Here is a 16852-nt window from a genome sequence, read left to right on the forward strand (position 1 = left end):
TGGCCAGCACTGCAACACTATAGCTCTTCAGAGTCTCATCAGTAGTTCCTATCTGGTTCAAATCTGTTCACTGTGTAATAGAGAATATTCATTTCCCACTGCCTCCCATGTGTCTTCACAAATATATTTGAATAAATAAGCAATACGAAAATGATTGCTACTGCATAAAGAGCAAGGTGATGAGAAGTACACGTGGCTTTATAAACCTGCAATCTTGGCCACACAGTTTGAAAGGGTGTGGGACAGGGGCATGGCAGTAGGCAATTGCTAACAGCTGCTCTTTAGCCTTTTATGCCCCCTCACACCCCAGTTCTCCTCCCAGCAAAATGCACTCACCTGTCCAGTCTGTTGCCTTCTGCCCATTCTCCATGACCCAGTGGCATGTTACATGAGTATGTACATGCAGTCAGGTCAATGAGAACAGGCGTTGGTGGAGATGGAGACGGAAGGACACAGGATGGAGTGTGCTGGACAGGTTAGTGGTGACTGCTCTCCACTTCGGGGAGCACTATAAATTTGAGAAGTGACCTGGGGGGCACATCAGCCAGCTCTGGGGCCCTGATAGGACAGTACTTTCTGGGGGTATCGGCAGCTCCATAGATTTTCATGTGTAGTGTGTGGCCAGATAGATACCTCTCTGTTCAAATTCTGATCTGAGAGAGATCTATCTTTTGGCCAAATCAGGGTGCCCATCTATAAGTGTATTATGGGCACCTTTAGCGGTTCGAAGGTCAGGTGATCCACTTTGCATTGGGGAAGAAATTTTCCCTCTTTTGAAAATAAGTGACTAGTGGATGCTTTCAGTATAGTTATTGCAAAAAGTACAGAAGTGTTATGAACAAAGCTGTGTGCATCCCTACTTAATGCAAATTCACTATCCTGCATAAAAAATATGAGGCTGAACCAGTGCTTTAATGAGTTTAGCATGAGGCTGCAACAGATCATATAGTGAAGAATTTAGAGTCCTTGTACTAAGTTTTAATCCTTAATTTTTAAACAGCTGAAATAGTTAAATACATTCACAGCTGTGTAGGCAGTTAATTTTATGCAGTGAATTTAAGAATAACACACATGAAGCACAAGAGTTGGATCGGGATCAATTGTTAAATTCCAGGACTCAAGTTCTTACAGCGTATTGTAATTTTCTCATAATGTTCTTTTAAACTGGAAAATATTTTAATGTTAGAAATTATAGGGACATAATAGATGAATAGATGATTTCAGCAGACTTTGCTAACACTGATAATTTCATTTTGACAATTGAAATGGATAATAAAAATGTACGAGTAGGTATTTCCATTCAGTAATATGGTACAAGAGCAGAGTACCTGTATTTTACAGTGATGTACTTAAAGGAGAACAGCAGGCAATATTTCGTTTTGGTGGATTTTAACCACTTTATTACTGAGTTGTTTATTTCAGACAGTTGAGGAGATTTCTACTGACAGAGTAATTGTGGATAGGCTAGGCAGTGAAGAAAAATTATTCCACCAAGGATGCAAACAGCAATAAAGACCTGTTAAAAGCTCTAATGCTTCAACACCTCATCGGTAAGGTAACTACAACAAACATTTTTGGCAGGAGGTACACCATTGGTTTTGCTACACCAGCTTCCTACATAAGTTCTACAGTGCTAAAAATATGACACAAGTTCGGAAAATATATTTGTTCGCCTTTTTATGTATAGGAAAGTCTGTGCTGGCTGTCCAGGCCGAGTTTTGTACAGACATGTCACTAGCCTGCAGGCTAGCAAAGCATTCTGTTGCTATGGAGAGTTGTCGAGGGGGGGTCAGTGGCCGGGCATTGCATTGAGGGGGGTCAGTGGCCCCTTTACACACCCTAGATTCTCTGCTTCACATGTGTAGGAAGTCAATGTAAAATGTACCAAGCTTTACGCAAATTACGTAACACATCACATATTTTTCTGAACTCATGTTATAGAATAAGCATAAAACATGGTAAACCTTACGTGTGCTGTCTGCACTAGTAAAGTTTGATGGGGTTTTGTGAATGTATCAATGCATGTAATGTATCAGTGAAATTTACATTTTAGACCATCTCTGTATTCTGACCATTTGTCTGTGTTTTTATGACGTCATGCAGCCAGCAAGGTGAATGAGGAGAACAGTGCTATCGGCTGGTGTTCGGCTGAAGCGGTCTGCCAGGCTGATCACTGGCCATGGTGTTGGGGAGCATCAGGGATGAGGAGGTCATTATTGGCTGCCTCCACCGAGTTTCATATAGCTGTGTACGAGGCTTAATTTTTATGCAGCAGCCATGACAAATCTGCCTTGCTTACCTAAAAACACACAGAAGTAATAACCCTTTGAACTTTCCAGAACTAAAACCTTATCTCAAACTTTGTCTCACTCTTTCTCAGCTCTTTTGCCTTCTACTTACTTTTCAGTAAATGACAGGACTGAATTTCTCAAGCTGTTTGGCAAGCTGATTTGCATAGATAATAACAGTTTTTAACACTTGCTGTACTAGAAAACAGAAAGAGTCTTTCTGAAAATTCTTATTAGGGCCACTACTATAACTGCCTATGTTTATCTCATCATGTCAGGTGTCACTTCATGTGTGCTTTAACACTAGAACAATTTTATGCATTAATGCAACCATAACTACTAGCTTACATTTCTGTGCTGTCTGATTGGCTCTCCTAACTCACAGGAATACTGCAGTTAAAACTGGGATGGGGTGCCCATGGGTGGTGAGCAGACATTTGGCACTGATAATTTCCTGAAGCCATGATCTGCCATTGGTACTCCAATGAAATGATGTAAAGGGAAATTAACTGTAAACTTTTGTCTTTGATCTTAGGAAATATAATTTAGGAACTATTAGTCAACTGCATGCAGACTGAACTAGAATGGTAGTTTTACTAAAATACAGCACATTCCAAAAGGGTTTGTGCACCAGTAACATATGCAGCATCATTTTGTTTTAACAAAAACTATTCTCTGTAAAAAAAACTATTCAGATACAGAAGAGTAACACTACATATTTTGGCTCTTACAGAGAAAAACTGCTGTAAGTATTGATTGACAAGTTGTTTTGATCTGGAAAATGTCAGATATGACATATAAGTTCAATGTGCCAATCCATTCAGGCCCAGAAGGTTTTATAATTATTACTAAAGCACGTTGAGCTAGTGATTTTGTAGCAATGCCAGCTGCTGAGTGGAATGATAGTACCTAGTACGTTATTATTGGAAAGCCCAGCGAGTGTGTTTCCAGTATCTCTAGCTGGGAATAGATAGCCCAATTAGTTCATATCCCCACAGAGCCTCAGTTTATATGTTATAATTTAGGATTACATGTGTATGACATTAATTGCTGTGGTATTTCATTTTAATTCTTTCTAATTAAAAAAAACAAATAAGAAAAGCATAGGAAAGTCACAAAACATGAACAAAAAATGTAACTTAGAAGCATTCCCTCTTTTTGTTAGAACATTTCTAGTGCTTCTTTATTCCCTTACACAAGGGCAGTTTCTGATCATTTTAGTGCCCCCGTCAGCCCTGTTTCTAGAGGCGTTCCAGCCGTGTGACCGCCCTGAGTGCTGAGAGGGGGGGGGCCTTGATGGAGAGGGGGAGCCACAGCCTCACTGGCACATAGGGGGAGCCACTTTCTCACCACTGATATGTGCTCTACATCCTGTTAATCAGGAAGTATACCGTGTACACGAAGCTATGCAGAGGAGACCAGCTACAAGTGATTGATGATTGGAACACAGGTAGGTGAGTTGCTCAATAGGAGGCTTCCTTGCGCTTACTCTGCAGTGGAGGGGGGAGCATGGAGGGCGGCCTTGGGGAAAGGAAGTGAGGATGAAGTCGGGCCGCCCTCCCCATGGCTGAGTCCCAGTGAGGCCGCGGCCCCCCCTCCATTATGGGGGGAGCACCTACCTATTGACATATAGTGGGGGATCCTACCTATCTAACCTATATTGCGGGGACCTACCTATCTAACTTATACTGGGGCACTTCCCTATCTAACCTATACTGCAGGTACCTACCTATCTAATCTATACTGGGGGCACCTACCTATCTAACATTCACTGGGGGTTCCTACCTATTTAGCCTATACTGGTGGCACCTACCTATCAAACTTATACGGTGGGCACCTACCTATTTAATATATAATGTGGACACCTACCTATCTAACCTATACCAGGGGCACCTACCTATCTAACCTATACTGGTGGCAACTATACTGGCTACCTATATGTACTATACTGGCTACAATGTTTACACCCTCGCCTTGGATGCATTTCAGCCTAGAAACTGCCCTTTTGCCTCTCTTGATCTTCTGAATAAGAAGATCTTAGCCTACATTAATTAGTTATGTTGTCACTGGTAACAAATCCTTAGGGTATATACAGAAATTATTTTGCTTCCCAAAATAAAACTATAAAGAGTACACCTCACTGGCCCAAAATCATTGAACTAACACCACAAATCCCTCCTATAAATGTTTTCAGGGGATCTGTTAAATAAACTATTTAAGGAGGCAGTAGCAGTCTCATCTTCCAGCTCTATCTGGGTTAGATACTATCTGCATGAAGTTTGTATGTTTACCCCATGTATGTGTATGTTTCCACCAAGCACTCTGATTTCCTTCCACATCCCAAAGACATACTGGTTTTCCCCAAAATTGGCCCTAGACTATGGTATGGAAAGTAAATAATTTGGTATGGTAGTGATTAGATTGTGAGCTCCTCTGTGAGACAGTAACATAATTTGTGCACTTTGAAGAATAGAGGAAACTGTCAGTCCTTTATAAATGTATAATAATAATAATACATTTCTGCCTGAAGACTACTGTATGGTTAATGGGAAAAACGCAGTGCATGATTGCATTTGCATAGTAATGCATGTATATTAATATAAAATGTATTTGTGTTCTAGAGGGAGAAGAAAGGTGGCCTGTTAAAGCTGCTAGCTGGAGCCTCTGCCAAAAAGAAGTCCCGTTCTCCTCCATCTATCTCACCAACACATGACCCCCATGCTATGGTGGAGAGTGTAATACAAGGAGCAGTAGGACTGGAGTTTTCCTTGACCAGCCATGGAAGAGCAGGGTCGTGTCCCATTGAAAGTGAAATGCAAGGAGCGATGGGAATGCATCCGTTACACAGGAAAACTGGTTCCTTAGATCTCAATATTTCTGTTACTTCACCACTGAGGCAGCCTGCTTGTGCTATGTTAGCTGTGCGACCTGAACCGAAGTCCGTGTCCCGAGAACGGTAAGCTTTCTTCTCAACCACATATATAACAAAGAAAAGCTTATTCATATTTAGCCATCCTTATAATCACAGCAGTTTCCAGGTTTTGCAAATGTAACAGTTGTCATGGCAGTTGCACAGCTGATGTTTTTCTTTTCATGTACTGAAGGGCTTTCTTTGATGGCATACATTTAATGACAGTCAGGGGCGTAGCAATAGGGGTTGCAGAGGTTGCGACCACATCGGGGCCCTTGGGCCAGAGGGGCCCCGAAGGGCCATGCCTCAACTACAGTATTAGCTCTCTATTGGGCCTGTGCTGGTAATAATCACTTCTATAGATACTTTGAATAGTGGTAATCATTAACACACTGTTCCCCATCACCTTCTTGCACCTCTGACACTGTAGTTGCCAATGGCAGGTTTTGGTGCGCCGTATCAATTGTTATGTATAGAGTGCTTGGGGGGGCCCCATTGTAAAACTTGCATCGGGGCCCACAGCTCCTTAGCTACGCCACTTTTTTTTTTTTTTAAATCCTCATGAAAGAATGTACAAAAATTCATTTTTAATGTTGCTTTGGTTAAAAAAAATATCACGCCCATAAATAAGTGGGGAGTCGGAAAGGGATGTTAACCACTTAATGTTAAGATGGGTAGGTGGAATGTTTAGCTATATAAATATTTACGGTATATTATAGGGATGATGGGAAGAGGGGAGGAGAAGAGAAACTCAAACTATGATGCAATCCTGAGACCCACATATGATGGCTTCACAGCTGTCACATGGTCATACATTCCAGCGGTTCTGGAGGTGTGTTTAGCTTCTAAGGGTAACAATTTGCATATATTCAGCAGTGATGCACTGGGAGACATCTCAAGCTCACTTTAACCTGAATTATCACAAATTCTTTCTTTTTTAAGAAAGCAAACTTTTGTTTTTCTAAGGTCATATCTGGGTCGCATGCCGGCTGAGTTTGAAAAAAAAAAATATATCACATGTGGCTTTTTTTTAAAGTGAATGGGAACCGCATTTAAAAAAATGAAACAGATACTTACCCAAGGAGAGGGAAGGCTCTGGGTCCTATAGAGCCTTCCAGCTCCTCTCCTGGTCCCCTCATTCCAGTGCTGGCTCGCCTGGTAGCAGTATTTGACTAAATTAGTCAAATACTGCTTTACCTGGCCGAAGGAAGCTTCAGAAGTCTTTAGGGAGCCCGAGTGCTCATGAAGAAGTGTGGCCCTGTACTGCGCCTGCGCAAGCACGCTCTCTTGCACGCTCACGCCTGTGCAGTATGGAACCGCACATCTTTGGGAGGACACGGCTCCCAAAGACTTCCAAATACCCATTCGGTAGGGAATTGAAATGGGGGGGGGGAGCCAGCACAGGATAGAGAGCACCGAGAGAGGAGACGGAAGGCTCTATACGACCCAGAGCCTTCCCTCTCCTTAGGTAAGTATTTGCTTCATTTTTTTTTAAATGCGGTTCCCATTAGCTTTAAAGCAAGTATCTCCTTTTCAAAACGCAAAACAAAAAAATACTGATGTGACAGATAGTAGAAAGGACTTGAATACAGAGAGTTTAATTTACTTATTTAATTTATATATTTAGGTTGTTACTAGTTGTCACAGTGACGGCATTTAGACAATTTTATTAGCTAAATAGATTCATTATATTTATAAGCTTTTTATGAAGCATATCAAGTACCTCTGTCATACATGATATCACATGACCAGGAAGTGCTCTAGCTCTGTTGTGATGTGTACTTACAGAATATTACCCTTATGCAATTTACCTTTTCTCCTAAGGTTTTTCCTAGGAGATAATTTTTCATTTTCTGTTTAAAATAACTTTTCAGCAATCTGCAATTGAAAGTATTTAAAGGTAGGTGAAAAGTACTGTCAACATTATGTAGAGTATTTCCTTGCTTACTGGTGGCTTAAAAGGCATTTTGTTGATAAGGTGTGAAAATATCACTTAGGAGAAAAAACAGGAGAAAAAGTTAATTGCATATGGGTCATTGTGTCTTGGGAATGTTGAATACAAGTAGGATTAGATTCAGCTTTAAGTGAACATATGTGGTTATCCACAATGCACTACTACTGAATATGCTAATTATCCCTTTATGCCCCTGTAAGACAGGCTAGCATTTAGAACCGCTGGTGTATAGCAAGCCTATAGCTTTAAATATTACACAGCCACATCAACCCCACATGTAGACAGCCCGGTAGCAGTATTTGGCAAATTGCGCGCGCAAAAGTCTGCGATTGCGCGAATCGCGGCACTTTGCGCGCGCAAAAGTACGCGAACGGCACTTCACGTGCTAACTGTTTAGCACACCCGTGCTAAACAGTTAGCACGGCTTTGTGAATCAAGCCCTTTATCTTTAAACTGGAGTTGGTAAAACTGAGAAATAATGTGTTTTTTCTATTTTTGTTTCCTTGTTTTCCCATTAAAATTCATAGAAAACAAAATTGTTTAAGGGAAAAAAAATGGCATACAATGAAAGCCTAGTTTGTCTTGAAAAAAACAATATATATTTCATTTCTGTGTCATAATTAGGGATAAAGTTATTTCTGATAAAATAAGGACATAGCTAAACTGTCAAAACTGCTCTAGTCTATAAGTGGGAAAAAAGGTCTGGATGCGAAGTGGTTAATGTTGGGATGGCTCTTACCACTAGGTACTGGTGACAAATCTGTACTCTCAAGACACCCTACACCTCTCTCAGCTGTGTGTGTGTGTGTGTGTGTGTGTGTGTGTGTGTATGTGTGTGTGTGCGGCAAGTGATGGTTACAGCTGACTGAAATACTTGTAGTTCTGCAATGATACAGAGCTCAGCAGCTTAGAGTGTAGCTGCTGAAGCATGTTTGTTATATTTTGAACTCAGTCGTGCCTCCTTCCATGCAGCAATAAAGATGTCACAGGTGTGCAGGTGCTGGATTTCATCAAGTGTTTGCTTTTTAAATTGCTTTATTGTACAGAAATTGTAGCACTCCAGTAGGTGTACACTGGAAAAGCGTGGGGTGGTAATTTGGGCACCGGATGAAGCTGCTTGTAGAATATTGGTAAAATTGCCAGTATTCTACTACTGGGCAATGGGCACTAGCTAATACTGTCTGATAGTAGAATATAGGTGATTTTGCCAATATTTTACTATGACTTTATCTAACCCTCTTCTCATACTAGCCCACCCTCTATCTACTACTAACACTAACCTACCTCCCCGCTGATATCTGTGCCACATTCTCCACTACTGTCCCTTCTTCACATCTATGCCACCTTCTATCACTATTAGTTACCGTGAATTTTTATTCTTCAGCTATGCCTCCGCCATGCAAATAATACACGGGGCCCTCATATTACCAACTGGCTGTTGATGCCGAAATTACCCGCTTCACTCCAGGAGAAATCATTCTGACTTCTGAAATCTTTCACATTGACTGTCTCTTGTGTAAGCAGCCTCCTACACTGGAAAGTACTTTCTGAGCCATAAGATGGCACTGTTCAGGTTTTAGGTTAACAAGGATCTTGATATATAAGATTCCACTCAGCATCCTGACTGATATTAGAAACTAGAGGTTAACTTGTTTTTGCCACTCATCCAAAAACTGCTTTATCTGTATTTTTTTTTTACTTCCGCATTCCCAAGTCTTGTACTATGCAGCCAATACTATCCTCCCCCTCACTGTTAATCCAGAGTCTACACTTCCTGGTGGTTTCTTTAACCAGTGGAATCAGTGTTTTATAGCATGGATGTTGTGTCTACATTGGATGTTTAGCCATTTGGCTTGTTGTATTTGGAGCTCAAGTTTACTAAAAATTATGTCTGATGGTGCTTTCAGATGGAAAGGAACTGTGCATTTGCAGACTATATATTACAGCTGTGACACTGAAGTTCACATACAAACATTGTCTGTGGCAATTAAAATTCAGCATTTGACAATCCTGACAGGCATCTAACGCAATATACTTGAGTCCTATATGAACATAACTCGTTTCAACTGAAATCAATCTGCAACAATCCACATAGGCATACTGCAACACACTTTATATAAATATATAAGCAGCTAATGAGTTTTCATTCATGAGATCATGCTATGGTATTGATTAGTGATATATAGTTTAATTGGGTCTTTTTGAGAATTCTCTTTATTCATTTTTTGTGTGTAGTTTCATCATTTATGATCATATTGGTTGATTCTTTTTATCTTATCAACCTCTGTGAGTATTATGTGTCCATAAATGGCAAATCACCAGTACTACTACTTCTATCCAAGGCAATATGCCAGTATTACTAGACTAAGACCATCTCACACCGTTTGATGGACTAATCTGCCAGTATTAGCACAATCAGATTAATTGGTTTAACCTGAGGACCAATTCCGAGCCCCGGCAGGAGGCTCAAAGATGCTTTGGTGGGCTCCATGAATACTATATTCACAGAGTCGACAGAAGAAGGAGCGGAGGAGCGGCGTGACGGCGAGACGGAACCAACGGAGGCATTTTTTTTTTTGGTATTTTTTTAAATTTCAAACAGGTAAGGAGTCAGAACTGACTCCTTTACCTATTTAAATCCCTGGCATCTGGTGTCTCCTTAGTAAAGGAGGCTCCTAGATTCAAAAAGTAGTCGGTGCAGTAGGACATTGGCGATGGGACTTTTCACCTGCTCAGAGCAGGTGAAAAGTTTACACCTATGTTTGGCGGAAAGCATTGCTTCCCGGGGGCAAAAAATGCAATTAGGGGGCAAGGAATTCGCTGGGCGATTATATTGCCCAAGCGAGTTATTTACCTCCCCAGGGGGTGTTAAATGCAATTGCATTGGGTGACGTTCCCGACGCCTAATTTTAGAACTCGCCAGCACTTATCGCTGTCTAGTTTGGTTATTCCATAGGGCCCCAGATCTCTACTAGTGATGCTCGTAATGACCGATTTCATATTATGGGTGATGTCGAGTTCCACAATTCCGATTCAACCGTAATCATAATTTCTAATGGAAGTGGCTGTTCCGATTCCAGTCTGTTAACGAGTCGAAATTATCTGAATTACTGTATGTGTAATTACGGTCAAAATTACGATTTGTATTAAACTTGTATTGTGTACACTCATAACATGCATATATATATATATATATATATATATATATATACATATATATATATATATATATATATATATATATATATATATATATATATATATATATATATATATATATATATATATAACACATACATAAAAATGTATAGATGTATGTACATAAATATGTGTGTGTGTGTGTGTGTGTGTGTATGAGTTGAGTAAACGTGTGTGTATATATACATATCTGTATCTATATATGTGTATTATGTATTTAGATAGCTAGCTAGATATACACGTTCACTCAACTCTTTTGTATTAGTGGGTGGCACTGACAGCCGAGTTCGCTGTGCAACCTGGCGGTGGGAACACAATCGGAATGAAAGCAGGCAATAATATGTGATGCACATCAGCAATTCAAATAATCAGTAGCAGTAGTTGTTGTAGGCAGGCAGAGGAGGCCAGGGTCCCAGGTGTTATTGGGACTACGCATCAGCAATTCAAATAATCAGTAGTACCAGTTGTTGTAGGCAGGCAGAGGAGGCCATGGTCCCAGGTGTTATTGGGACTACACATCAGCAATTCAAATAATCAGTAGTACTAGCAGCAGCAGCAGTAGTTGTTGTAGACTGAGGCCATGGTTCCAGGTGTTATTGGTCCACAAGTTAAGTTCCACCGGAACCTGAAACCACGACTCATAATTGAAATTTCGAGTACCTTCAGGTCCCGGCTTCGAATACATAATAATTCCTTTTTTATAATTCCTTTTTTTGTATAGCGCTTTTCTCCTGTCGGACTAAAAACGCTTGTGAGGCCGCCACTAGAGCGCACTCAGTAGGCAGTAGCAGTGTTAGGGAGTCTCGCCCAAAGAACTCCTTACTGAATAGGTGCTGGCTTACTGTACAGGCAGAGCCGAGATTCGAACCCTGGTCTCCTGTGTCAGAGGCGGAGCCCTTAACCATTACACTATCCAGCCACCACATGTGTAATTACCATCCGTTATCTTGGGAGATTACGCCGCCAATTTCGGCTGGAAATTTTGACCTCGCAACGAGCATCTTTAATCAGGGGCGTAGCAATAGGGGGTGCAGCGGTAGCGACCGCATCGGGGCCCTTGGGCCAGAGGGGCCCCGAAGGGCCCTCCCTCAACTACAGTATTAGTTCTCTATTGGTCCTGTGCTCATAATAATCACTTCTATATATACATTGAGTAGTGGTAAACATTAACAAGCTCTTCCCCATCCCCTTCTTGCACCTCTGACACTGTAGTTGTAATTGGCAGGTTTTGGTGCGCCGTATCAATTGTTATGTATAGAGTGCCTGGGGGGCCCCATTGTAAAACTCGCATCGGGGCCCACAGCTCCTTAGCTACGCCACTGTCTTTAATCTCTACAATAGCTACACAATCCAGAGCTTGATAGCACAGTGTTTAAGCACAACATTTAACAATATTCTGCTGCTTACTGCACATTTAACCTGTACCCTTTCCAAGTTTCTCCCAGGAGAAAATGTATGAAGCATTTTATGTCCACAACAAAGACTCATTTTCATTTTACCTTATGGTTTAAATTGTCTGGTATATATATATATATATATATATATATATATATATATATATATATATATATATATATATATATATATTTATTTATTTAGTGATTTCACTATAAAACCTTCTGCGGAGTTAAAATTAGTAAGTTGAAATGTGATTGAGTTCTCTGAGCATCAGGCCATTGATGTGATTTTATGCTGTCAATGCAGAGTGATTACTCTTTTCATTCGCCTGGAAAGATAGCACCAAGCCCTAAAATCATCTAAGCTGATTCCCACTTACTGCTTTCCACGTACTTATTCAAGGCACGTTCACAGTTTCTGGCTAAACTAATAAACTCATTTACAGCGCACAATGATTTTCTTAAACTAATTTTACTTTTTATCGCCACAAGCTGACATCTGGAAAGCTGGGGCTTGTGAAGGCTGCCTAAAGTGCGGCTGCAGCCCTGACTTTATTGTAAATAGAAATATTTTAAATTAGCGTAGCTTCATAACCACATGCAATGCGAATGTGGTCTGCTTAAAGAAATCACATTAAGGGCCCTTTTCCACTTGCAATCGCTAGCGTTCACGCTGAACGCTAGCGATTGCTGAATCGCAATTACCGGCGATTCCCCGATGTTCGCCGCCGCGATTTTGCTATGCTATGCACTGCATAGCAAAATCGCGGCAAATATCGCTCCGCCGCGCGTTCGCGTTCCTGACAAAAACGAATCGCGGTAGTGGAAATGACCTACCGCGATTCCTATGTTAAAAAGCAAACCGTAGCGATTGTAAAATCGCTAGCGGTTTGCGTTTTTGCGATTCAGCCAGCGCAAACGCGCTGGTGGAAAAGGGCCCTCACTGGTCACTATCATTAACTATCCAATCGCACAACAAAACAATTCCTTATACTGATAGCATCTATGCAAAATAGAACTATTTGTTTATACTGTCAGTGTGCTACTGCTCAAGTGTGCTCAAAATTCCTTAAAATAGGGCTTTGATCATTAATGCAGTTTTACATTTCTTACATTATTGATTTAGGCTATGTCATCGTTCACAGTGGCTGTTGCATTGCCTTCCCTGTAATTGCAGAAATGCAAGGCTACACAACAGGAAAGAGGAGCTGCACATTACCCATCAGATACAGTAAAGCATATAGTCAATGAAAAGTATGCTTCACCCCTACTGTTAATGCACACATCCTCAGTATCGCACTGCAAGCAGTGGGTTAAGATGCCTTATTCCATTATATACTGTAGCAACACACCTGCCACACTGTGAATGTCGCTATAAGTGTTGCACTGCTTTGCGGAAAAACGTGTTAAATAGCGGCCCTTATTCCTCACTGCAGCGCACCTCTGTGAATGTAGCCTTAAAGGGTACATGAGCTAAACAAATGCTTATTTTCTTACCTCCAGCCCCCTGCACCTCCAGTGCCTTCTACTGCAGGTTCGAGAACCAGCCAGAATCAGTTGGGCCCCAAATACCCTGCGCCCCCCCCCCCCCCCCCCTCTGCAGATGCTGAGCCGGAATCGAGCCCACCTCTACCGAGGGCAAGCGAGGCTGAGGTCAGACGCCTTCTGGCCTCACTCAACCCTAGAAAAGCCGCCGGCCCGGATAGAGTGTCACCAGCATGCCTAAAATCCTGTTCGCAGCAGTTAGCCCCCGTCCTCTCCTCCATCTATGCAAAGTCCCTACAGGAGGGCAAAGTCCCCAAATGCTTCAAGAGGTCCACAATCATCCCCGTTCCCAAAAAGCAGGGCATGTCCGATCTAAATAACTACAGGCCTGTGGCCCTCACCTCGGTCATCATGAAGACCTTAGAAAAAGCAGTCCTGTCCGAACTCAAGAACTCCACGCTCCCCCGACTAGACCCGTTTCAGTTCGCGTACAGAGCAAACAGGTCTACTGATGATGCCATCAACATCTGCCTAGAGCTCATCAGTGACCACCTGGATAAACCTGACTCATACGCCAGAATCCTCCTACTCGACTTCAGCTCAGCATTTAATACAATCTGCCCTCGCATCCATTGGTGCAAGGAAAACAGGCTGGTCCTCAACACAGCCAAAACCGTTGAATTGGTTATTGACTTCAGGAAGCAGGCCCCCACCCCACCTCCAATCTTCATTGAAGGCACTGAGGTGGAAAGGGTATCTAGTGTCCGCCTCCTCGGTACCCAGATCTCCAGGGACCTGAGCTGGAAGACCCACACGAGCACCACACAGAGAAAGGCCCAGCAGAGACTCTTCTTTCTTCGCCAACTGAGGAAGTTCGGGATGGCACAGGAGCTCATGTCAAACTTCTACTCTGCCACTATAGAATCCGTCATCTGCACCTCTATCCTGGTGTGGTATGCCGGATCCTCAAACAGGGACAAATACAAGCTTCAGAGAGTCATCAGGTCAGCGGAGAGAATCATTGGGAAACCACTCCCCTCGCTTGACCTCCTCTACAACTCCAGACTGCGTTCCAGAGCACAAAGGATCGCTAATGACCGCTCACACCCGGGCAACCGATACTTTAAAGTGCTCCCATCCGGAAGAAGGCTACAGACCATTTCCACCAAGACAACCAGACATATGAACTCCTTCTTCCCTGCTGCCGTTAAACTCTTGAACTCTATTCACTGGCTCCCTCCCTCAGGCCGGCAGGCAGATCATATGGTCCACTGATATGAGTGATAGGCCATCCACTGTCTGTGGGTTTTTGTTTTTTGTTTTTCATGCCACCCCTGTCTTATTAGTGCCTAATTCTGTAATGCCACACTTTTTAGCGTACATCTACTACTGTTCTCGTTGTAAGTTGTCATGGTTGTTTTAATGTCTTTGTTGTTACCTTTTTGTGCCGCTGAGTTCTCTGTTTTTGTGCCGAATTTAATTCCGGGCATGACCCAGTCATGCTTGGCGAAATAAACTTGATTCTGATTCTGATTCTGATTCTGAAGCCTCTGTGTCCCTCGCCACAGCTCTGCCATCTGCCACTTTTCTGGGGCCCTCTCCTTAGTAGGTCAGCGGCCACTGTGCATGCACAAGAACGTGTGTCCCTCACATGCAGTTGTGCTTTTGCATTCTGCTCAGCCAGGTCGGCAACCAATATGGAGGGGACCCCAGAAGAGTGGCAGACAGCTGAACTGTGGCAAGGGACACATAGGCTTCTAGAGGTTGGAGGAAACCCCAGGTAAGTAAATCAGCAGAGTTTTTGGCTCATGTATCCTTTAAAAGTGAAAATGAACTCTTGCACAGCACACAACGAAAAGTCTTTGTTTCACATATAGTTTCTGAACAAATCTACAACTCTGTAGTTTTGTATTTGTTTATACAGATCATCAGAGTGTCTAATTCGTTCTTATCAGCAGCTGTGTACCACCACAGCGCTCTCATACAGTAAAAATTAAGGCTAAACCCCTTCAGTGCTCCATGTCATAACATTATCTGTCCTAATAATGGAGGATGGAAGCAGTTTCGGCATTAAATACTCACCTGCATTGCGTCCTCCCTCCAGGCAGGTGATGGCTCCACCTCCCTCACAGAATGAGCCTCTGGCTACCTTCATCCATAAAGCAGTGACCTGCTCTTAACTTGGCAGTTTTTGCCTAATAGGTGGCTGCCAATCTAGGGGTGGGCCACGGCAACACAGTCTTCACGAACATGGCTGCTACTGTGGAGGGGGGGGGGGGGGGTAGCATCACCTGAGACCCAAAGATGTCAGGAAAGGTACGTATTTGACCCCACTACCCCTCCTCATCCACCCTCAATAAGATAGAGCCTGTCACTGAAACCAGGATCATTAAGATAAAAATGTGTATCCTGAATAATTTATTAAGAACTGTTATACGTCATTATGGTTCCTCTTTAAAATGTCCAATCAAGTTCAAGACAATTTTAATCAGAAATTTCAAAAACTCCAATGGTAAATATAAAGCTTCGTATTTTCATGGCTGCAGGTCAAGGATATAAATGCATATTTAGAGCTACTAAGATTCATGAATACATCCTGTTACCCTGAGTATTCTTTCTGATATCGATGGTGGACACTGGAAAACGTACTGAGTGTGAGCTCTCATTTCCCAAGTGTGAGAACAGTTCACCCAAGCTTGTGATCAAATGCCATTGTTAACCTTCATTGCCCAGCAATCATTAAGCTTGCAGAATAAATAGGCTGTTTTTCTAGAACGTAGTAGCTGTTAGCCCATAACTAGCTATTCCTTCTGACCTCCATTCATGCCTGGAGCCTGCAGAATATTCCATGTTGCCTGGAAGGCCATTTCTTATTCCAGGTCATAACTTGACACAATAGTAAAGAAAGAAAAATGATGGCCTTGTGAACAGCCTTTATAGGTAGCCATGACATAAACTGTATGAGCATATTCAGCGACCACAACCCATAGAGAACATTACAGAAATAGCACAAAACAGTTACTTACATACTCCACTGCTCTGTTCCAGTCAGCGCTCTTTACTGTCCCATAATCCAACTGTTTTCTGTTATGAAAACGCAATGATGCAAATTGGAACCATAATTAACTATTAGGAGAATGTTAACTATGGAGGTGCCAAACACTGAGCGGTTTTTTAAATTCAGTAGCACGGCTTTAGGTAGTAGACAAAGCTTCAAATAAATAACACTTCAAGTCTTCTGTTGTTGATGAATGAATGCCAGAGAAGAAAACAATAATAGGCAGAAATCTGCATTGTTCCTTTTCTGTTGTTCACAGAGTAAAGTGAAAACTAATTATAAAAAAGCTAAAATTATCTACCCTTTGTTCAGTACAATCAGTGGAGACTTCTTTCAGAATGAAAAGATAATTATGGCTAGCATTCTTGCCTTGCAGCACTAGAGTTCACTGCCAGGAATGCATGGAGTTTGTATATTTTAGATTAGTCCCCTCTAGGCATTCTGATTTCCTTCCACAACTCAAAAATAGATGCTTGATTTTCCTCTCTAAACTACCCGTCATTTTATAGGGATGATCGGAAATGTCGATTTCCGATTCTGCAGAAATTCCGATTTCCGCCA

At 42.0% G+C, this 16852-nt stretch overlaps 1 protein-coding gene across 2 annotated transcripts in view; it reads left to right on the plus strand.

The window, feature by feature from the left end:
• The window catches only part of SH3RF3 (SH3 domain containing ring finger 3), a 565916-nt gene that overhangs the window by 545904 nt on the left and 3160 nt on the right, over window positions 1-16852 (plus strand). For both annotated transcript variants that reach the window (XM_068268306.1, XM_068268307.1), the window contains one exon: window positions 4910-5244. In XM_068268306.1, the coding sequence (XP_068124407.1) occupies window positions 4910-5244 (335 nt within the window). The remainder of the gene's footprint in view (window positions 1-4909; window positions 5245-16852) is intronic.

This window comes from Hyperolius riggenbachi, chromosome 2 (assembly GCF_040937935.1).
Source record: "Hyperolius riggenbachi isolate aHypRig1 chromosome 2, aHypRig1.pri, whole genome shotgun sequence".
Classification (NCBI taxonomy): Eukaryota; Metazoa; Chordata; class Amphibia; order Anura; family Hyperoliidae; genus Hyperolius; species Hyperolius riggenbachi.